The sequence below is a fragment of the Apodemus sylvaticus genome, chromosome 5, assembly GCF_947179515.1.
Source record: "Apodemus sylvaticus chromosome 5, mApoSyl1.1, whole genome shotgun sequence".
Taxonomy (NCBI): domain Eukaryota; kingdom Metazoa; phylum Chordata; class Mammalia; order Rodentia; family Muridae; genus Apodemus; species Apodemus sylvaticus.
Window position 1 is genome coordinate 104,115,147 of NC_067476.1, and position 21,918 is coordinate 104,137,064.

The window sequence follows — 21,918 nt, forward strand, 5'->3', positions numbered from 1 at the left end:
TTTATTTTTTGAGACAAGGTTTCTCTGTGTAGCCCTGGTTGTCCCTTGCTCTGTGGACCAGGCTGGCCTTGAACTCAGATCTGCCTATCTCTACCTCCCTGGTGCTGGGATTAAAGGTGGGTGCCACCATGTCTAGTTTGGATGACTGTGCTCTTGATTTTCCTGTTTCTTCCTCCCAAGTGCTGGGATTACAGGTGTGTGTAATCTACTGGGCTAGACTTTTAGTTACTACAACTTTTCCTTTTTGAGACAGGGCCCACTGTGTAGTTATGGCTGGCCTGAAATGAGAGATCTCCACGGGACCCTGGCTTTTAGTGTAGGGACTGAAGGCATGTGCCACTGTACTCAGCCTCTATTCAGTGATTTATACAAGTTTTTTCCTAATATTATAGTAACGATATTTGTTATGTGGTTTCTTTCTCTTAAAACACACACACACACACACACACACACACACACACACACACACACACACAGATCTAAAAGTATATTTACTTAGAAAAGTAGATTCAACACCACAAATGTAAAAACAGGTTGGACTGAGCTTGGATTTCCTGGTAGCCTATTCCTAACTCTAAGGAAGAAATCATGAGCCATCCATTCACATGTCTGGGTATCTGATCCAGGCTGGAAAAAGAAACTCAGAAGAGTCCCAAATCAATATGGGAAGCCAAGGGAGAAAAACCTAAGATTTCTCAGGAATAGTTTTAAGTGGGAAGCCTCTAACCCTGCCTGGTTAGTGCTTTTCTGGGGTTTCTCGTTATGAGTCCAAACCTCTTACAAAGCACCTTCAAACACAAGTAATGGCGGCAAGTCTGGAAAGCTCTATACAAGAAGTATGTTCAAGAAAATTGAGGGCCAGATCCCCGTGTGTCCCACAGCTGGAATAAACAGTTGAAGCCTAGGTGGTTTTCCTCTTCTTGGCAGATGGTCGCTCAAATACATCTCGTACCCCCGCTGCCTTTTGTTTAAAGAATTTTGTGTTCTGGGCACTCTCTTGGCCCCAGGCAGAGTCAAAGGAAGTGGTATCTTGATCGACAAGGTGGGTGTACTTGGTGCGACCAGACCGTCCAAAATTCTTGACCTGAAAGAGGATGGATGATTACAACATGAAACATCTGATGGCCCAGCCCCAGTCTGATTTCTCTTCCTGAGGATCCCCCCATACCTGCATGACTTTTGGAAGAATGGTTTTGTTGAAGTGGTCCTCAAGAGTAGGTGCGCTAAAGTCTCTCTTGTAGACTTCTTCATCCTCATCCTGTGAAGAGAATCTATCAGTCTGTGGCTTTACCGCTCATTTATGCAAACACAAACCTGCAATGCAACACCAAAGACCCAAAGAGAACCAGAGGGTGGTGAGCCTTTCTTCCAGGGCTTGTACCTTGCTTGGGAAGATGGGTTTCCCTCACACTGCTGCTTCCCAAAGCCTGTTGCTCCCTAAATCTCTAATCTTTGTATGCGTACCTTTACTTGCACATGCTTTTAGAACTGGAAATATAATATCCTAACATTTCCAAGTCAGATTCTTTTCCCGGTTTCACTATAAGAAAGAATATCATTCTCTCAATGATCTCGATTCAAAATTTGAGTATCTCTCATATGTTCATTTACCCACATCTTATGAGTTATAAACTGTAGAATATGAACACCTGCCTTTGAAAATCTTTACAGTATTCTCATACTTCTCTGTTAGCCGCACATTTATGCTCGAGCTCTATCTGTACCTGGTTTGTAGGACCTGGCTAGCGGAGTATCCAGGTCACAGCCACAGGAGCTCAGGGCCCCTCCCCATCCCTGTTTGAGAGCTGCCTTTAGAACAAAGCAGTGGTTGGTTCTCGCTGCTTCCTTGGTAATGCTTTTTGCTATGTTTAGGTTCTTCTCAGGCAAACAGCACAAGACAGTGTCAGTGGCAAGGGAATTCTCGTTCTAGGGAAAAGGACTGGAAGTGTACTGCTCTGACTGTGCCTCAGGACAGCTACGAATGTGGCCCAACACAGAGCTGTAAGCCTACTCTTTAAAGCATGTTACGGAGACTTCTGTTTCTGTAACTTCACTGCATGGTTCTTAGTGTGCACAGACAGTGATGAAGGGTTGGACATGCCTGTAAGTTATTCCCACGGCCCAGTTCTCTGACCCTCCTTGCACTCACCATGAAGAAGGCACCTCGGTGATAATACTTTTGTAAAAACTTGTATTTGCCTTTCACAGCTTTGTTGGTAATGACTTTGCCATTTGCCCGAAGTTCAGCCCGCCTTTCTTCCTCAGTCAGGTTTCTCATGCGTTCAATTTCTGCTTTCTCCTTTTCAAGCCTATGCAGAGAGCAAAAGTAGGGGTATTTTCCAAAGTCAGACACTCCAAATATCTCAAGATTACATAATGGTCTCATCTTCTTTCAGCCATTAGTCACTTTCCCCACATTTCATCCACTCATTCCTTCACTCACTCACTCAATGACTCATAGCACATCTGATATGTGCTGGCCTGCAAGTCTCAACCTCATGCCTCATCTCCCACCTGTAGGATTATGGACAGACTCACGCTGCTACCCAAATACATCTTCAGTCCTTGTCACTACTTGTTAGAAGTCAAGTTCAGGAGTCCCAGAAAGAAAGAAAACAGGAGCCGGTCTTCATTATTATGTTTGCCAGGGCAGGACTATAAGTGTCCCAAGGTGATTCTAGCCTTTCTGGGGTTCAGACATATTCTTACTGCTTGATTCTATAGTACTAATTGTGTTTTCCATCAAATATCTTAGCTTTTAAAACAAAATGAGAATGAATTCAAAATAACTGGTAAGACTCTGCTTATAATCCTGCATAAGCCAGGCATCGTGTCACAAATGAAGGACTATCAATATTAAGTACAGTGGCTCTTCACCTTATGCTGGGGAGAAAGGGACGTCACATCCTTTCTCAGAAAAAAATACGTGTACGCATAATTTAACAGTGATGCTTAACACAAGGGTTGGGGAAGTGGCTCAGTGCTGTGGTGCTTTCACAGGGTCCTTGACACCCTGGTTCCTCTTCCTAGCACCACAGAACCTGGGTGACACAGTCATAGCCACTAGAAAGGGCGAAAGTCATGAATCCAGCCCAGCTCAAACAGTTCCAGCAAAGCTTCGCCCAACGCTGCCTGTGCTGTCATCTGTCTCTCACTGTGGGGATGGTCTCTGCACTTTGCATTACAGGGACTTTCTTTATTACGATTCATTTTATGTCATTTCCTGAGAAAATTATGATTAAGTCTTTCTAGAGAAAGTCTTACAAACTTCAACTTTTAACTTTATCTGTCTCTTTTTAGAAGTATTCCTTATGCACTAGAGGTCATTAAACACAGACAAGCACCAATAAGAAGTCAGTACCTCATGAAACTTCTCAGGGGGTGGGGGGGAATTGGGGGGGGTGTCCACCACTAAACCAACTCACACAGAGTAATAGGTACAGGGTGAACAGAGACAACTGACAACCTATGACTGACCAGGAGAATAGGTTACAGACTCACGGACTCTTTTTACAATACATCTAGAGCTCTCTGAATATGTAGTTTAAAGACTGGGGATTACACAGGTTATATCGCTGAACGAATACAACTCAGGGAATAAGAAACTTTTCTTACTTTCTAGCATAGATGATGAAACGATATAAGAAGTTATGGAGTAGTATTTGCTATTTCATAAAAGGCTGGCTCAGATCTTGTCTGTTTGTCTGGAGGGCTTCAAAAGTGCTCCAGCAAAAGTTCAAATACTGTCATCCTAAGAGTAGGCTGTCATATAATTAGTGTGTTTGCTTTATAGGTGACATTATTTAGATTAAGTTGGAGTTACAGAGCCGATAATAAAAATAAAATCTGCTTTATTTGTACTTCCTAGATATGACTGAATTTGTAACCATGGACATGTAATGAAGCATCACACATTTAGTCTGTACTTCTTGGATAATGTTAAGTCTTTGTTCAGTGAAACCTATATAAATAAAGAAGCACCTGATTGCTAGTCAGTCAGAGTTGAGAGACTTCTCCTCTCTCCTCACTGATTCTTTATCTCCTCTGTGGGCTGCCACTTTGATAAGCCAGGCCAGACATGCTTATAGCTAGCACTCAGCAGACACAGCCAGAGGAGCAGAGGCTCAAGGTCACCCCTGGCTACATAGTGTAAGTTTGAGTTGAGCCTGGTCTATAGAGAACACTCTCTTGAATCACAACAACAAAAATAATGTCAAAGACTAAGTCCAGCTCTCAGGGATGTGATGCCCTGCCTCAGATCCCACAGGCACCTACACTCATATAGGTTCACATCTGCACACATATGCACATAATTAGAACATCTCAAGCCTGGCATGGTAGCAAAATCCTTTGAGTCTAGCACTCAGGAGGCAGAGGCTGGGTCAGAGGCACGTGCATCTCTGTGAATTTAGGGGCAGCCTGGACTACACAGTGAGGTCTAGGGCAGCCAAGAACCCTGCCTCAAAGGAAGGAAAAAAAAAAAAAAACAAAAAGCAAGAATACGAACCCCTGAAACTACAAAACAGAGACAGTGGTGGCTGCACTTTGTGGGTTAGCAGTTCAGAAATGAACTTGCTTTTCAAGGTGTTCCCAGCTCTGCTGTCCTACACGAGAATCTGCTGCTCCACACCTTGCTCCTGAGCTGCCCTGTGGCTCCTTCTGACTAATAGACACATCCCCGAAGTGACATATGAGCTCTGGAACCCAGAACACAGGAGTCCTTGCCGGTTTTTACCTCTGCCCAGAGGTGCAGTACCAAGACACTAGAAGCTAAAGCCACATTCAACCATCCACACACCAGGGAAGGGCTTCTGGACATGCTGGCCCACTCAGTCCTGCATCTGGAGGCCATACAAGGAGCCACTGAGATTACCAGGTGAAGGAACTGCTTGGTCCTCCCCAACAACTGAGGAAAACACAGAACTGTTGTTTCAAGCGACTCCACTCTGAGTCATGGCATGAGAGAACAGGAAAGTAAAGGGGTCTTGGCTGTTGACAATGAACCAGTGCCTTCTGAGGCACCAGGCCCACGCCCACCCCTCACTCACGCTTCTCGGTCCTCTCTTTCCCGCTTGATTCTTTTGAGCTCGCGGACCTTCCATGCCTCATACTCCTCCTCATCATTTTCATCATCCGTATTGAGCGCGTCCAGGGCGGCAAGAGACCGCTTGTTCTCCTCCAGCTCTTTCTTGGTTTCTTCTTCTACAATCTGCATAAGGCAAACAATTCAGCGACTGGCCTGTCCCTCTCCCATGCCCAGCACACAGCCCCGTGCCCTCGCCCCAGGGCCCGCCCACGACCTTGAGGGTGTACTTGCGCCGCTCCTCAGCCATGCGCTTTGCCTCCTGTTCCAGTTCCTTCTGTTTCAGGGCCTCTGCTTCTCGTTCTTGAACTGTCACCCGGTCCTTCCTGCATTAAAGAAGGTCGTGTTAGTTCCTGAAGTCCTTAGAGGGAACTGTGTGCCTGTACACCTAGTCCTGTCCAAATCGGATAAAGCCCAAACCAGGAAGCATCTCAGCTCTCTTTCCCCAGGACAGAGACTGAATCCAGACTTTTGTGTATGTTTGGCAGGTTACAATCCTGACCTTTATCAAAACTTTTCTTAATACCTTTTCATTTTCATTCCTCTTAGTTTTTAAGACAGGGTCTGTGTACATAGCCCTGGCTGGCTGGGAACGCCCTGTGTGGATCTGGGAGGCCTAGAGCACAGGAACATCCACTTGCCTCTGCCTCTGCCTCCTGAGTACAGGCACTAAGGGCACTGAGTACAGGCACTACCACATGCAGTTCTTTTTCTGATGCTCACCACGGCCAGGAGAGCGCCACGGGATGCCCTGGATCTGGAGTTACAGATGGTTATTATTTGTCACGTGGGTGCTGGGAATTGAATCTGGAGACAATTAGTGCAATTAACCACTGACCTATCTTTCTAGCCACCTTTTTTTTTTTAAAGATTTATTTATTTCTTATTTGTGAGTACAATGTAGCTGTCTTAAGATACCCTAGAAGAGGGCATCAGATCCCATTATGGATGGTTGTGAGCCACCATGTGGATGCTGGGATTTGAACTCAGGACCTCCCATAGAAGAGTCAGTGCTCTTAACTGCTGAACCACCTCTCCAGTCCTATTTTGTTTTGATTGACAAGACTTCTATATAGGTCTGGCTAGTCTCAAACTCATGGCAATCCTCTTGCCTCTGCATCCCAGAATGTTAGGACTGTAAGCAATTCCCACAATGCCCAGCTAAACAAGTAGCCTATCAAGTGAGCTTTTATTCCTGTCCCTAAATCGATCATGGCTTCTTCCCAATCTCCAGGTAATGGGATTTGAAACCTGGATTTGGTACACATGAGACAAGTGGTCTACTAACCATTACTAGCTCTGCTCATTTATTCATTGCTATTATTATTCAAAGCAATAAACCTTAGCTGGGCAGTGGCAGCTCATGCCTTTAATCCCAGCCCTTGGGAAGCAGAAGCAGGCAGATTTCTGAGTTCCAGGCCAGCCTGGTCTACAGACTGAGTTCCTGGACAGCCAGAAGCACACAGAGAAACCCTGTCTGGAAAAAAGAAAAAAAAAAAAAAACCAACAACAAAAAAAACCCGACAACAGCAGCAACAACAAAATAAACCCCCCAAACCAATAAATTTTTAAAAGCTTTCTTCTGTTTGGATGTCTGGCTTATATGTCTGTCTGTCTAGTGAGTGCATGCCTGGTATCCATAGAGGCCAGAAGAGGGCATCAAATCCCCTGGAGCTGGAGTCATGCCCAGTTATGAGCCACAGTATGGCTCTTGGGTACTGAACCCAGGTCTTTGGGAAGAGCAACCAGATCTGTCACTCTGAGCTATCTCTCCATAATATTGACTGTATTGAGCCCATGAATGCATGGTATGCGGATATTATGAAGGTCAGGGGACAACTTTTGGGGTGGTTTTCTCCTTCACCATGTGAGAGCCGGAGATCAAAGTCAGCCATCAGGCTTGACATCAAGGATCTTACTGGTCCTGCTATTTTTACTTTTGACACAAGGTGGCACTATGTTGTCCAACCTGTCCTTGAATTGGATCCTCTTCTTTAAGCCTCTACAGCAGCTATGGGTTGTGTCACCAGGCCCAGGTAGTTCACCCTAGGTCTGTGTGTTGTTTTGAGATGGGGTCTGGTGTACCCCATGTAAGCCTCACACAGGCCTTTAACTTTCCTATGCAGTCAGGCTTGCCTTGAACCCTGGATGTTTGAGATAGTATCCTATGTACTATCTCCCTAAATTGTGGATTACAGGTGTATGCCCCAATGTCTAGCTCCATCCCAGGACTTGATAGCACCAACACTTCCTTATTCATTGGTAATAGACAGCCTAAGATGCATCTTCCTGAGTTGACTATAAATCATTGTCAATATATTAATATAATAGGTTTCCTGGGCATTAGGAAAGAAACAAAACTTTGTTTCACAAGCTTAATTTTGTGCTTAAAACATGATTTCCCCTGAAGATGTGTTACAGTACTTTTCTAGCATATGCATGGGTTTCATCTCTAGTACCACTAAAATAAAGCAAAAACTCATAGAAAATTGATTAGCTGTGCTGGAGAGATGGCTCAGAAGAACCATCTCTGTGTTTCCAGAGATCCTGAGTTCAAATCCCACCAACTACATGCTGGCTCAAATCCACCTATAAGGAGATCTGGCACCCTCTGTCTCTGTGCGGGGATACATGGAGGCAGAATACTGTATACATAGTAAATATATCAATTAAAAAAAAGGATCAGCCAGGCATGGTAGCACATGAATCTGTGCTTCTAAGTGCAGCACTTAGGAGGCTGAGGCAAGAGGTCACAGTCTGAGACCAGCCTTGACCTAATAGTGATTCAAGTCAGCTTACACTGCACAACAGGAACATCTGAAGGTACACGGCACCCCCACCCTCACCCGGCGCCCATTACCTTTAGGCAGACATATGCCTCTTAATTTGAAAGGGGGATATGCAAGCAAGCTCTGGCTCTCTGCTAACATCTGGCTACTTGTCAGCACCTCCCCTGCTAGCACTTAAGCACACAGCACCCAGAAGACTTCCACTGCAGGAAATATTGCATACAGAACCTTTTTTTTGTCAGAACTAGAGCATAGTTATGTGGTGTCTGCCTTTCTTTGACTATTATATCTCTAGTTTCCTTCTTGAGAATCAGAGGGTTTTCTTAAGTAGTCCAGGCTTGTTTTAAACTAATTCTGTAGCTCAAGCTGGCCTTGAATTAGCTCCCCCTGGCCAAACCTACTGAGTTGCAGGGAATTTAAGCCTGGCTTAGCAGGCCTGGCAGATACTTAATTCCGAATGAAGACAGGCTTAAGTCGAGGCTCCATTTCATCTTCACTGTCTGTGTACTCCTCGTACTCTGACTCTGACTCAGACTCCTCCCCAGAGCGTCCTTCGTCTTCCAGCTCCATGACCTCCATCTCTTCATTTTTTCTCTCCTGTGCTCGCTGGCGCATCATGCCACGACGACGCTCTATTTCCTATCAAGGCATATATGTAAGGCATACATGTTATTCAAATGTTTCAGGTCTGTTTTGTTGATGCTAAAGGCTAAACCCAAGTCCCACTACCGAGCTCCTGTCTTCAACAGGTTCAAGAAACTCTGACATGGGTAAGCATAACTCAGCATGATTTCATTTTCAGTCTTAACCCAAAAACCAGGGAATGTAATCAGAGTTTTGCTAAAAGGAGCAGATCTTGTGCCTTTATTGCTTCAACAAGGGAGCACTGGTCCCAATTCTTCTTATACCCTGTGGGGGGAAGGGAGGGGTGGTGGGGGTTGTCTGTGGGGGGCAGGGATCCCATCTCTTCCCCTCTTACTTCATCGTCAATTTCTTCCTCCTCTTCCTCACTGCTATCCTCTCGGTCCATGCGCCAAGCATCTCCTTCTACTTCTGAGTCACTTTCTCCTACTACTTCAGGTTCCACTATTTTTCTGTGTCGAGCCAATCTGAAAAGCAGAATTTCCAAGTGTACTATTAATGTCAAAAAGTCAAAAAAAAAATTTACTTTCTTCCCCTTCCCACTCTTCTCTCTCTGCTTCTCACCAGAGTTTTATCGTTAGCCCAGGCTGGTCTGCAACTTGCTATGTAGTCCAAACATGGCAATCCTCCTGCTTTGGCATCTCTAGACCTGGGATAACAGGTTTGAGTTACCACAATGACCCCTGACACTTTTTAAGACAGGGTTTCACTGTGTACACCTGGTTCTCCTAAAACTCAATCTGTAGACCAGGCTGGCCTCAACCTCATGGAAGATCTGCCTGCCTCTGCATCACTAGTTCTGGGATCAAAGGCATGTGCCACAATAGCCTGACTCAGAGCGAGCCTTTTTTTTCTTTTTAATTAATTTATTTAATTTATATGAGCACACTGTTGCTGGCTGGAGACACACAGGTGGAAGGTATCATATCCTATTATAGATGGTTGTAAGCTAACATGTGGTTGCTGGGAACTGAACTCAGGAAGTCAGGAAGAGCATTCAGTGCTCTTAATCCCTGAGTTATCTTTCTAGCCCCTTCACACTGAGTCTTAAGATGGAAAAACTACTAGGAGCCAGGCGTGGTGGTGCACGCCTGTAATCCCAGCACTTGGGAGACAGAGGCAGGTAGATTTCTGAGTTTGAGGCCAGCCTGGTCTACAGAGTGAGTTCCAGGACCGCCAGGGCTACACAGAGAAACCTTGACTCGAAAAAACCAACCAAACAAACAAACAAAAGAAAACCAACCAAACAAAAAAAACCAAAAAACTTCAGATTTAGGAAACTAAAACAATTAACAGTAAGTGTGTCTGAGAAAGTCATAAGAAATCATATTGCTTTCTAAAATTACATTCTTCGCATATAAGTCTACACACATGTTATGTATGTATGTGTTTGTGTGCGTGCACATATATATATATACATACATATATATATATATGAAAATTCCCTACATTAGTAGACAACATTTCCCTTCTCAAGAGAAAAACCCTATATAACCAAACCCCCAGTAACAGACATGAGCAGCTCCCTTTCGAGCCTGTTGTTTTGGGAGTCCAAAAGACTATGAAAACATCACAGGCTATCACTGATGCTCTTAGTTGCCTCCCAAAGGTTAAAGACCAAGTCATCATGGCTGACGATACCACACATTGGGACAAAGGATCTGGAAAATCCCTGAAAACCCTCCCGTCCCCAAGGACTAGTTTTCATGTTATCAGAAGTCACTATCCAAGCTTCCAAGGGAGGGAAGCAATGAAAAGACCTATGCTGCTACAATGCCTATAAATTACAACTACCAGCATGGCATGGTAACCAAGGGTACAATAATGACACATCTATTTTGGTGGCATCCAACAGTTCTCTAAATGGACTTAAGACTTGCTCAGGGAAATCATGCCTGATACTGGAACCCCAGCCAGTTACCCTGCTCCTGTCCCCACCCACACTATTGATGTCAGGGATTTTGAGGATTACCTATAGCTACTACTTTACTAATCCATCTTAATTCCTAAGTGCATCCTAAATATTTATACTTATATCTACAGATAAGTGTAGCTCTCATCTTTCAATCTTTTCTTTGGAATAGAAGAAGACCATTAAAGAAAACCAGAACCAATCAAAATTCAAAATACAAGTGATCATGTGATACCTAGTCTCAATTAATAATTTCTATAGCATAACTTCAGCACCTAAGGCTTAGAGAATATTGTAGAAGAGAGGACAGAAAGATTTTAAGAGCTAGACTAATAGGAAGTCTGCTGTGAATATGTTTGTTGGGCCAGGCAGTGGTGGTGCACGCCTTTAATCCCAGCACTTGGGAGGCAGAGGCAGGTAGCTTTCTGAGTTCAAGGCCAGCCTGGTCTACAGAGTGAGTTCCAGGACAGCCAGGGCTACACAGAGAAACCCTGTCTTGAATAAAACCAAATCAAAAAAAAAAAAAAAAAAGAAAAAAAAAAAAAGAAAAAAGAACCAAGTTTCTCAGGAAAGCACCCTTGCCTCTGATTGATTATAGAATACCAAATGTTCAACTCTGAGACCATACATGCACACACACACACACACACACACACACACACACACACACACACAGGAGTAACAACATAGAAACTGAGCGGATTAAATTTATATACTTAGGTAGGTATGTGTGAGAATCAGCAATTTGAAAAGAGGCCATGAATTTGAGATAGTAAGGGAGGGGGGGCGTCTGGAAAGAGAAAAGTGGAAATTATGTAATTTTATTTTAAACTAAAAAAAATTACAAAATTACACACACAACTGAATAAAAGAGTATAAGAGTACATATGTAAGCTGGACCTAAAACATTACTTTAGGCATGATCTTAGGAGCACATTAGGGATTTTTATTTTTTTATTTTTTTAAGATTTGTTTTATTTTGAGACAGGGTTTCTCTGTATAGCCCTGGCTGTCCTGGAACTCACTCTGTAGACCAGGCTGGCCTAGAACTCAGAAATCAGCCTGCCTCTGCCTCCCAGAGTGCTGGGATTACAGGCGTGCGCCACCATTGCCAGGCTCAGGGATTTTTTTTTAATGGCTCAAGTAGCTCACAGTTTCACTGGATCATAGTAGTTTTTGTAAAACTGATATTTGTTGGCTGTTGTGATGAAAGGTCTGACGAAAGTTTCTACTTGTATTAGTAAGCAACTTTTTAAATTTAAAAAAAAATATTACTTATGTATTATTGATACAGTGTTCTGCCTGCAGGCCAAAAGTGGGCAGTAGATATCATTATAGAAGGTGGTAAGCTACCATGTGATTGTTGGGAATTGTTCTCAGGACCTTTGGAAGAGTAGCCAGTATTCTTAACCAGTTTTCTCTAGCCCCGAGTAACTGGGTTTGTAAGAATCAAATAAAACTACTTTTTTTTCCTTTTGTAGGCATACACTTTTTAAATGGTTTAGTTTTAGGACATAAAGACCTAAGTTATCTGGATCTACCTATTTTTTTTAAAAAGATTTATTTATTTGATATATATGTACACTGTCTCTGTCTGAAGACAGACTCCAGAAGAGTCATCAGATCTCATTACAGATGGCTGTGAGCCACCATGTAGTTGGCGGGATTTGAACTCAGGACCTTTGAAAGAGCAGTCGGTGCTCTTAACCGCTGAGCCATCTGTCCAGGCCCTGGATCTACCTATTTAATAACATAAATGATCAGGCATGGTACAGTATGTTCAGCACTTCAGAAGTGAAGGTTGAAAGCTCAGGTGGTTACTACATTGAATTCAATGTCAGTTTGAGTTACATATGACTCTCCAAACTCCAAAAGTAAATACTAAAACAAATGTATAATTAGAGCAGTTCCCATTCCTGTGGTGTGTGAATAAAAATTTACAATTTTACTAGATGTATTTATTTAATTCATATATATGACTCTTGTATCTACATGTACACCACGTAGGTTTGAGATCCCATTATAGAGGGTCGTGAGCCACCATGTGGTTGCTGAGGATTGCACTCAGGACTTCTGGAAGAACACACTGTGCTCTTAACCACTGAGCTATATCTCTAACCCCCTCCCTGCCCACCACCACTGACCCACTTTAAAAAATTTTAAGATGTACTTTTATTATTGTGGGTGTCCATGATGTATCAGTGATAGAGATACAGAAAGAGAAAGACAGACAAAATTTATGACTTATTTCTATAAGATTAAGACTCCCTGCAACAGACCAACACATGCTGTTTTCTGAAGCAGCCATTCCCTGGCTAGGTAAGTTTGGCCACGCCCCTCCCCTCACTCCTTGCAGCTTTAGCTCCTCAGGTAGAGTAGTGTCATACAGGTAGAGTAGTGTCATACAAGTAGAGTAGTGCCAACCTCATAGGAGGCTCTACAGGTGAGTTAGCAATGTAAAGTAGTTGGGACAGCACATGTGGAACACAGTAAGCACAGTATTAGCTACTTTCATCTCCATGAGAGAGAGGTCTCAGTTCAGGAGGACAGAATTCCAGTCCTTACCTCTCCTCCACATCCTCACTAATGCGGTTCTGTAAACGTCGAAGCCGGGGGTCACTGGATGACTCCTCCTCCTGTTCCTCAGGCTCTGCTTCTTGTTCCTTGGCTTTCTTAATGAACTGGAATTCTTCATCCTCTTCATCTGAGGACTCCATGGGGGCATAATCTGGCCTCTTTCCGGACACATACCGTTTGACCTTCACCTTTTCCATTGAAATCTCACCTGGTCAGGAAAGATAATGTATGTTTCAGTATCATCTTCCCTAATTCCCAGCACATGACAGCCATTCTGCAGCCACACAGTCACCTCTCAGTACTTTCTTATAATGTCTAAGGTGTAAGAAGGCATTTTATGAACATCAATACCAGGACATCAAGAGGCACCTTGGGGACAATGAAGTAGAGGAATGTGAACAGTCACAGTGCAGAAACCGCCAACACCCCTGTACATTCGAGTTATGTCATCTTAACACTTAGTGGGGATTTTATGAGAATGTCACCATAGGCTTGGGTCTTTGACCACTTGGTTCCCAGCTGATTGGGTAGTTTTAGGAGGTACTGCCTTGCTACAGGAAGCATGCCATCATGGCTGAACGTTGAGGGTTCAAAGCCATGTACCACCCCTATGGATTCCTACTGCAGTGCCTGAGTGTTCTCTCTGTCTGTCTCTGTGCTTTGTGGTTGCACTTCAAGATATGAGCCCCAGCTTCCTCGTCCTGCTGCCATGCCTTGCTCTACCTTCATGGGTTCTAATCCTCTGGAATCATGAGCCCAAATAAAACTCTCTCTTTTATAAATTGCCTTGGTCATGGTGTTTTATCACATCAATTGAAGAGCAACAAACACACCCTCATTAAACAAATTCTTTGTAACAGTGCCCAGCACATTAACAAGAGTAATTTAAGTGGGAACATAAAACTAAACTATCACTCACACTTTTTCCCTCTGGGACAGGGTTTTACTGCTGTGAAGAGACACCATGACCAAGACAAGTTTTATAAGGACAGCATTTAATTGGGGCCCTTTCTTGTCCGGAGTCAGATGATCTCTTCTAAAACATAAACAAGTTGGAGCTCAAGAACTGGCTCAGCAGCTAATAGGACTTGCTGCTCATACAGAGGACTTGGGTTACTTTCTGAGCATCTGCATGGCAGTCTATAACAGTTTGATACTCTTCTGGCCTCTATGGGTACTGCACCCACATGGTTTCCATCCATTCAAGCAAGCAAAACATTCATGCACTAATGATAAAAGAACAATATAAACCATAACAGTGAACAGAAACATTTTACAAATGAATCAAATTATTTCATAACTGAGGAAACCCTTTTAACCAAAGGGGGCAAATCAAAGCTTTGATATATACCACACTCACAACACAGACTTCCACCTCACTTTCTTCTTCTTTCTCTCTCTCTCTCTCTCTCTCTCTCTCTCTGTCTCTCTCTCTCTCTCTCTTTTTTTTTTGGTGTTTCAAGACAGGGTTTCTCTGTTTAGTCCTGGCTGTCCTGGAACTCACTCTGTAGACCAGGCTGTCCTCGAACTCAGAAATCTGCCTGCCTCTGCCTCCCAAGTGCTGGGATTAAAAGCGTGGGCCACCACTGCTTGGCCCACTTTCTTCTTATATTTTGATTTTTGTTACTCTTCTGGTTGTGAGCCTATCGTTTAAAGGCTGAGTCATATCCGTATTATTATCATTATTATTATTATTAGTAGTAGTAGCAGTAGTAACGATGCTGTGTGTGTATATATGTGCACAAGTGTAGGTACTGGCAGAGGCCAGACGTGTCATATAGCCCTAGACTTGGGGTTACAGGTGGTTGTTGAGTCGCCTGATTTGGGTGCTGGCAATTGAAGTGGGCTCCTCTGGCAGAGCAGGATGTCATCTTAAGCGCTGAGCCACCTCTCCAGCCTCCTTTACTTTTTATTCCCACAGAGGATCTCACCAAATCGATCAGATACATGCAAGTGGAGCCCGCTTCCCCAAATCTCAAAGCCACCTGAGAATTCAGGTGGGACGCAGGACAAAGCTGAAGCTAGGTTTTAATGGTCAGCCGAGCTGGTGTGGTCCGCGTAAGACAGGTTTGAGAGATACTCAGGATGAAAGAGGTAAGGTCCGACCGGTGGGGAGGGGAGCCCGTACCTTTCTCGTTGCGAACTGGGACGGCCCCAGCCGTAGACTGAATGGGCGGCTGCTTCATGAGTGCGCTTGGGACCGACATGGTGACGGCTGCCCCGGAGACTCTCCAAAATGGACTGAATCCCAACAACGAAGAGCAAGGGACGGGACACCGCTTCCCACCGAGCCCTGCGGGACACAGCTGCGCAACTGACAGAAACAACTTCCGGCAGAGGTAGCGGAACCGGAAGTATGTAAAAGAGGATTGTGGGAAACTGGATGTAGGTTGTGCGCGGACTGCTTAAAAGGGTAGAGTGAAATTTGCGCGCCTTCCTAGGCAAGTTTCCCGCCTTCAACCGGTTCAAGAGTTGGAAGGTATTTCTGGCTGACAGTTGCTTGTTTTGGGTTTTGATAAGGTCTAGGAAGGTTAGGATTAAAGGTTTCATTTATTATGTTTCGCAAAAAAACGAGCGGATTACGAGGGACTGTTTGTGCACATTGTTGAAAGCTCAGACGGGGAGAGTTTGGTCTGGGTATGCGTGTCACTCTTATATTCACAGCATTTGGGAGAATGAAACAAGATTGCCACGTTTCGGAGGCCAGCCTGGGCAACAGGATAAGACCTTGCCTCAAAAAATTAAAAAAAAAAAAAAGGAGAAAATCCTTTAGGGGCCATTTGTTTGTTGGGACACAGACGCCTTTAATTCTAGTACTGGGAAAATCGAGGCATTTGGGACACACACGCCTTTAATTCTAGTACTGGGAAGACCGAGGCAGGTGGGTTTCTGGAATTGTGGCTAGTCCGTCTACCTAGTGAAAATTCTGGGAGCACCATATTACATAGGACTCTGAACGTGCTATTAATATAATTATCAAATTATGTTACCTGGGTCCTTGCTTGGTGAAGACAGGAAATTGACAAAACGTTAAGTACTTCCTTCAATGAATGAAGCAAGGACGATTACAACCAGGGAAGCCATAAAAGGCTAGAGTAGCTGTAACCTTTTCTTTCCTGTCCTTTTATTTTGAGGCTGTGTTGCCCTGGCAGGTCCGTCTGTTTGGTTTTTCCACCTCTAAACTGTTCGTTTATTCCTTCCTGAGTAGCTAGGCTTCCTTATAGGTGTGCCTCTTCCTTGCACCTAGAAATTTTATATTACAAACTTTGCGGCCTAGAAAGTTTCCGTTGCTGAGCTGCAGGTGCAGTTCAGCAGCAGAGCACGTTCTGAGCACGGCTTAGCTTGGAGTAGGGAATTCCAAGAGGAGTAAATTGTTTTGATTCTCGGCCACTCAAGTGAATGCTAGGAAATGGCTTAAGAAGGGCCTGAGTTCATGAAAGACAGTGTTGGGAAATCTCATTCAGCAATGCCCGTATTCTGGGGCTTTTAGCTGTTTTTTTTTCCCTGACTTGAGACAGAGTTTTAAGCATCCCAATATGCCTTCTCACTCTCAAAGTAACAGAGATGATCTGGGAGTTCTGATCCTCCTGTGTTTGATTGCCTTAGTTGAGTTTACAGGTGCGGGTCACCTCACTTGGTTTTATGTGGTGTTGGGGACAGAGTCCAGGGTTTGTGCATTCTAGGTAAACATTCTACTGAGTTACGTTCCCAGTCTGTGGTTTACCTTTTAAAGTCTTTGGACACTGCCCCCATACAAAGTTTTGCTGTTGTAGCCCAACCTGACTGAATTGCTACTTGCTATCATCTGTTATATTGGTGTTGAGGATGGGTTACAGGCCTTTGCCAACCCTGGCCATCCATAGGTTTTCTTTACTTCAAAACAGGTGGACAGATAGTCATGTGCATCTTAAACCAGCATTGTCAGTGCTTTCAAACCAAGCAACACAAAATGCTTGCCTGCCTTCCTTCCTTCCCTTCCCTTCAGTTCTTTCTTTTTAAGATTTATTTCATGTATTTGAGTACACTGTAGCTGTCTTCAGACAGACCAGAAGAGGGCATTGGCTCCCATTACAGATGGTTGTGAGCTAACATGTAGTTCCTGGGAATTGAACTCAAGACCTGTGGAAGAGCAGTCAGTGCTCTTAACCCTTGAGCCATCTCTCCAGCGCCCAACTTCTTTTTAAGTTTTTAAGTTCTCCCTTAAGACTTATCTTTGTGACGGGTTCATTTAATACAGGCTTCCCTTGATCTACTTATATATCTAATGATGATGACTTTGAATTCCTGATTCAGCTGCCTTCACCTCCCAAGTCTGTGGTGACAGGTGTGGATCATCATGCCTTGCTGCTTACCTTATTATTTTAAAATGTACGGTAATGGTGAGACATAATGAGGGTATGGATCTTTTCCAAGGGTCATGCTGCAAAGCAGCAATATTCTTTAAAGTATGTTGAGTAGTAGGCTCAATATTACAGGATTTAATGTAAGTGTTGATTGGACACAGGAGCATGCTTGGAGCTGCCTGGTTTGTCCTGCAGCAAAGGTGGGGTGCAGGTTCTGAGGTAGAATGTGCTGTGGAGTGTGCTACCAAGGATACAAAATAAAACAAGTGCCTAAAGCATTTTTTTGGGGGGGTTTTTTTTTTTTTTCAAGACAGGGTTTCTCTATGTATTCCTGGCTGTCCTGGAACTCACTCCGTAGACCAGGCTGGCCTCGAACTCAGAAATCCACCTGCCTCTGCCTCCCAAGTGCTGGGATTACAGGTGTGCGCCACCACGCCCGGCGCCTAAAGCATTTTATGGTCCAGGAAATCCACCCAGCCCTTCCCTGGACATTGAGGAGGCTCCTCCCTCGGCCCCGCCCCTACCACGCAGGGCCCCGCCCCCACCACGCAGGGCCCCGCCCAATCCCGGCTAGATTTCAGTAGGAAGAGCACAGCAGCTCAGTGGCAGAGAGATGTCTGGGTTTTTCTCTGAGGTTGAGGAAACCGAGGTCTCCAAACAGTGTCCCCAGGTGCAGGTGAGACCTGATTTGGCCTGGGAGGGATCTGCTAGTCACTGGTATCTGTCGCCAAGGAAAAGCTGTGATTCCTGCTTTTCTTTTTTTAAAGAGAAAATTTGGGGGTGGGGGGGCATAGAGAGATGGCTAAATGGTTAAGAGCACTGATTGCTCTTCCAGAGGTCCTGAGCTCAATTCCCACCAACCACATGGTGGCTCATAATGGGATCCGATGCCCTCTTCTGTGTCTGAAGACAGCTGCAGTGTACATATTTATATAAAGAAAGTTAGGTCCTTAAGCTTTGAGGAACGTTTACTATCAACTCCAGAAATAAAGGTAGGTTTGCCTTTAATCCCATCACTCTCTAGGCAGATGTAGATGGAACTCTGTAAGTTAGAGGCCATCCCCAAAACTGTAGGATAGGTAGGACTTGGGCCCTTTCCCCTGGCTTCCTGCTATTGTTTTGCAAGAGTTCCTGTGAGCTTGAAGCAATTACAACTAACCTGAATCTGACTTTTGTTGTAATCACCTCTGACTGAAATTTGCCTTCAGAACTTTCTGTTCAGGTTAGAGAGTTAATTACCTGGATTTTGGAAAAGGAAAAAGATTTTCCTATCAGGCCATCAATTTGAATCAAGTGACTATGGAATAGGAGTTAGACTTACACAGATTTGTTTCATGCCTTGGTATGGAAGAACATAGGATCTGCCATTCTAATAATTCTTTTCCTTTATTTCCCAAATAGGTGAATGAATATAAAGAAAATGAAAATCTTGCTTGTACTTCTCTGAGACCGATACAGATTACAACTTTAAGGAAAACAGCTAAGGTTTATCTTTACCCATTTTCGCTCAGCAATTCCAAGCTAGGTCTATTTAAGTTGTCCAAATCCTCAGTTGAAAATAATTCTAGCAGATCAGTGGCCCATAAGAAGACAGATCAGAAGAAAACTTGTAGAAAGGTTTTAACTTCAAAAATGAAGGCCTTCTCTTCCAAGGCTGAGTCCCTCCTGCTGGGCCCATCCTTGGGTGCTTATACTGAGAGTATTGAGCTGGGACCCAGGAGCACCTCTGCTTCAGTGGCTCTCAGTGTGGACGTGGGAAGCAGTGAGGAAGACAGCGCACCAGACCTGGTAAGAGTTCATTGGTTGTTCTAATTATCTTCTCATTTTGAAACTAGAAGTTCTGAAAGCTAAGGTAGTGAAGGATCTCAAGCAAAATCTGTTTTATCATCTAATACAAATTTAAAAAGTTTTGTGTATACATGTGCTGTGTGTCCGAGGAGTGGTGAGTATGCATGGCTATGCCCTCGACACAGGTTTAAAGGTTACAGGAACCAAAATCAGGTTCTCAGGTATGACAGCAGGCACCTTTATGTTAAATAACTTTTGTTCACCTGATGTAATTGTCCTCTCAGAGACTTACTGCTTCCATCTGCTAACCTAGGCCTAGTCCTGGAAGCTTCTGACTCCTTATGATCTAATCCAGACCTAGAATGTTTTCAGCCTCTGAGCTTATCCTACTTCTGACAAAGCTCACCCTTTCTAGTTCTTTTCTGTACTCTGACTGGCTGGTTCAACTCAGCTGTTCTGGCTCAAAACTTCTCTCCAAGCTGACCGACTCAGTCTGGCTTTCTTTCTCAGCCTCTGACTGTATTGCTGTGCTTGCCTCATACTAACTTAGGCAGTATGTCCTACTCTTCTGGCTCCTTCTCATTCTGTCTTCACCTGTGCCTAGCTCATTCTCTCCTGCAACCTGTTTCTCTATGACTCTCTCAGTAAAAATGCCTGTTCTTTCTCTGTCCCTTGAGTGGGTTTCTCTTACTTTCCGTTGTTAAAAGAGTTGGGCACATCCTGTTCTGTCAAATCTTTCTCTGATTTGTCACTTTGTCTGCCACTCAATTAGACATCTCTTTCAAACTGGGTACTTCCTTCCAGAAACTAAACTTTTCCTTCCTTTTTTTGGGTTTAAAGGTATAGGCTAAGGGAGTGTCTGCATTCCAGCCAGTGTAGCCATGCTGGCTACTGGATTACATCCCTCTACACTTTTTCCTGGTGAATCATTTTGTCAGCTTCTTAATTTAATGTAAATTGACTTGATCTTTAATATTTATTTGTTTTTCAAAACAGGGTCTCCCTGTGTAACTGTCCTAGAACACTGTGTAGATCAGGCTAGCCTTGACTTACAGAGATCTGTCTGCCTCTGCCGAGCGATGGAATTAAATCGGCCTACTACCATAGCCCACCTCCTAGAATTTCTTACAGAAACTGATACTATTGGTCTGAAAATATACTTTGAAAACTACTTTATTAGATTATGTCTTAAGCCAAGACTATTGGCTATATGAGCTGATTTTTATTTGGATATAATGAATAGAAATTAGAGCAGTAGAGATGTTTAAGCAGTGTTATGAATACCTAAATGATGTATATATTTTGAAGACACTAGCATTTATTTTTCTGGGGTGCCGGAAGTTCATCCTCGGTCCTCACACGTGCTAGGGAAACACAGTACTAATGAGACAGATTTCCAGCCCCCTTTCCACATTTATTTATTTATTTATTTATTTATTTATTTATTTATTTATTTTTGGGTTTTTCAAGACATGGTTTCCCTGTGTAGCCCTGGCTGTCCTGGAACACACTCTGTAGACCAGGCTGGCCTCAAACTCAAAAATCCGCCTGCCTCTGCCTCCCAAGTGCTGGGATTACAGGCATGCGCCACCACGCCCAGCTACTTATTTATTTTTAAAGATTTATTTATTATTACATGTAAGCACATGGTAGGTAGCTGTCTTTAGACACACCAGAAGAAGGCATCAGATCTCATTCCGATGGTTGTGAGGCACCATGTGGTTGCTGGGATTTGAACTCAGGACCTTTGGTAGAGCAGTCAGTGAGTGCTCTTACCCAATGAGCCATCTGACCAGCCCTCAAGTATTATTTTGAAACAGGGTTTTGCTAAGTTGTCTAGGTTGGCCATGGGATTTTTGATCCTTTTGTGAAAGCTCCCCTATTATCTGGGATTGTACACTGGGGCCTGGCTAAGAGAGCATATAATCATATGGTTCATTAGTTTGTTCTCTTTACATCATTTTCTTGTGGTGCTGGATATGATTTCTCAGTAGCAAAGGCTTGCCGAGAACTTAGCCTGTAGGTTCAGACTCTTGGCAATTCTGCTTCAGCTTCCAAGTCCTGGAATTACAGAAATACCAAGACTGAAGTATTCAGATTTTTCATTATTTTGTAGGATCCTCCAGAAATGTATTCTCAATAAATCATAAAGTAATTCCCCTCTTATTTCAAGATCCCCAGTGTCTTCCTGAGACAGTGTCAGGCCTTAGATGTACGGTGGGAGGTTGTCTTTCTTGTGATTTATTTTCAGTTCGTCTGAGATTTTGCAACTGTTTAATAAGAAGGTGTCTTATACAGACAGTAAAATATTTTGTGAGAACCTGAGGTAGTAGCATATAACTGTAACCCCAGCCTTACAGGAGGAGGACACGGGAGGAATGGGAAGCTAGCCTGGGATAAAGGCAGAGTTTTTCATCTTCAACTGCCTCCTTTAAGGGGCAGGGATGGTATTTTGTGAGAGCCAGGCATAGAAAGTTATTTTAAAATTCCTCCTAATCTGTGAGAGGATCCCAGAAGAGGGTGTGGGATCTCCTGGACTTGGAGTTATGAAGATAATTGCCCCAGCTGGCCTCGTTGGCTGTTTAGATAGTCTCAGCCCCTCGGCAGCCACTACTTGACACTTGTGTAGGCAACCTTGTCCTAAGTGCATGAGGCTGCCTGGATCAGCTAGAGTCTGTAGACTAGTGAGAACTACGGAAGAAAGGCTCCATCTTTGGGGCTTGGGAATCCTCGTATCTGCAGGGTATGGCAGGGCTTTCTGGGACCCACCTGGGGTTTAATAAA

General features: G+C 43.8%; 2 protein-coding genes across 4 annotated transcripts in view; one reads left to right on the forward strand and one right to left on the reverse strand.

Moving 5' to 3' along the window:
• Nucleotides 1-15,346, reverse strand: LOC127685807 (microfibrillar-associated protein 1A). Its single transcript, XM_052183405.1, has 9 exons — nucleotides 15,132-15,346; nucleotides 12,992-13,211; nucleotides 8,852-8,981; nucleotides 8,324-8,511; nucleotides 5,301-5,409; nucleotides 5,049-5,209; nucleotides 2,150-2,309; nucleotides 1,169-1,258; nucleotides 1-1,084 (listed from the first exon to the last, which is right to left on the reverse strand). Exons 1-9 carry the CDS (start codon nucleotides 15,208-15,210, stop codon nucleotides 902-904), a joined length of 1,320 nt encoding a protein of 439 aa, XP_052039365.1. The 5' UTR covers nucleotides 15,211-15,346; the 3' UTR covers nucleotides 1-901.
• Nucleotides 15,347-18,750: 3,404 nt separating this feature from the next.
• The window catches only part of Wdr76 (WD repeat domain 76), a 29,456-nt gene continuing 26,288 nt past the window's right edge, over nucleotides 18,751-21,918 (forward strand). For 2 of the 3 annotated variants that reach the window (XR_007977924.1, XM_052183402.1), the window contains exon 1: nucleotides 18,894-19,134. Coding sequence is in view for 2 of the 3 variants with exons in the window: in XM_052183402.1 (XP_052039362.1) it covers nucleotides 18,979-19,134 (156 nt within the window). In the remaining variant the exon portion in view is untranslated. Of the gene's footprint in view, nucleotides 19,135-21,918 lie in introns of all 3 variants that reach the window. The other variant, XM_052183403.1, reaches the window with a different exon arrangement.

What these genes read in the sequence shown, in the direction of transcription:
- LOC127685807 (XM_052183405.1), bottom strand. Translation starts at nt 15,210, where the DNA reads ATGTCGGTCCCAAGCGCACTCATGAAGCAGCCGCCCATTCAGTCTACG. An exon ending in CCCAGTTCGCAACGAGAAAG is followed by an intron (nt 13,212 to 15,131) that starts GTACGGGCTCCC and finishes TTTCCTGACCAG; the next exon opens with GTGAGATTTCAATGGAAAAG. An exon ending in ACCGAGGTGCCTTCTTCATG is followed by an intron (nt 1,259 to 2,149) that starts GTGAGTGCAAGG and finishes TTCTCTTCACAG; the next exon opens with GATGAGGATGAAGAAGTCTA.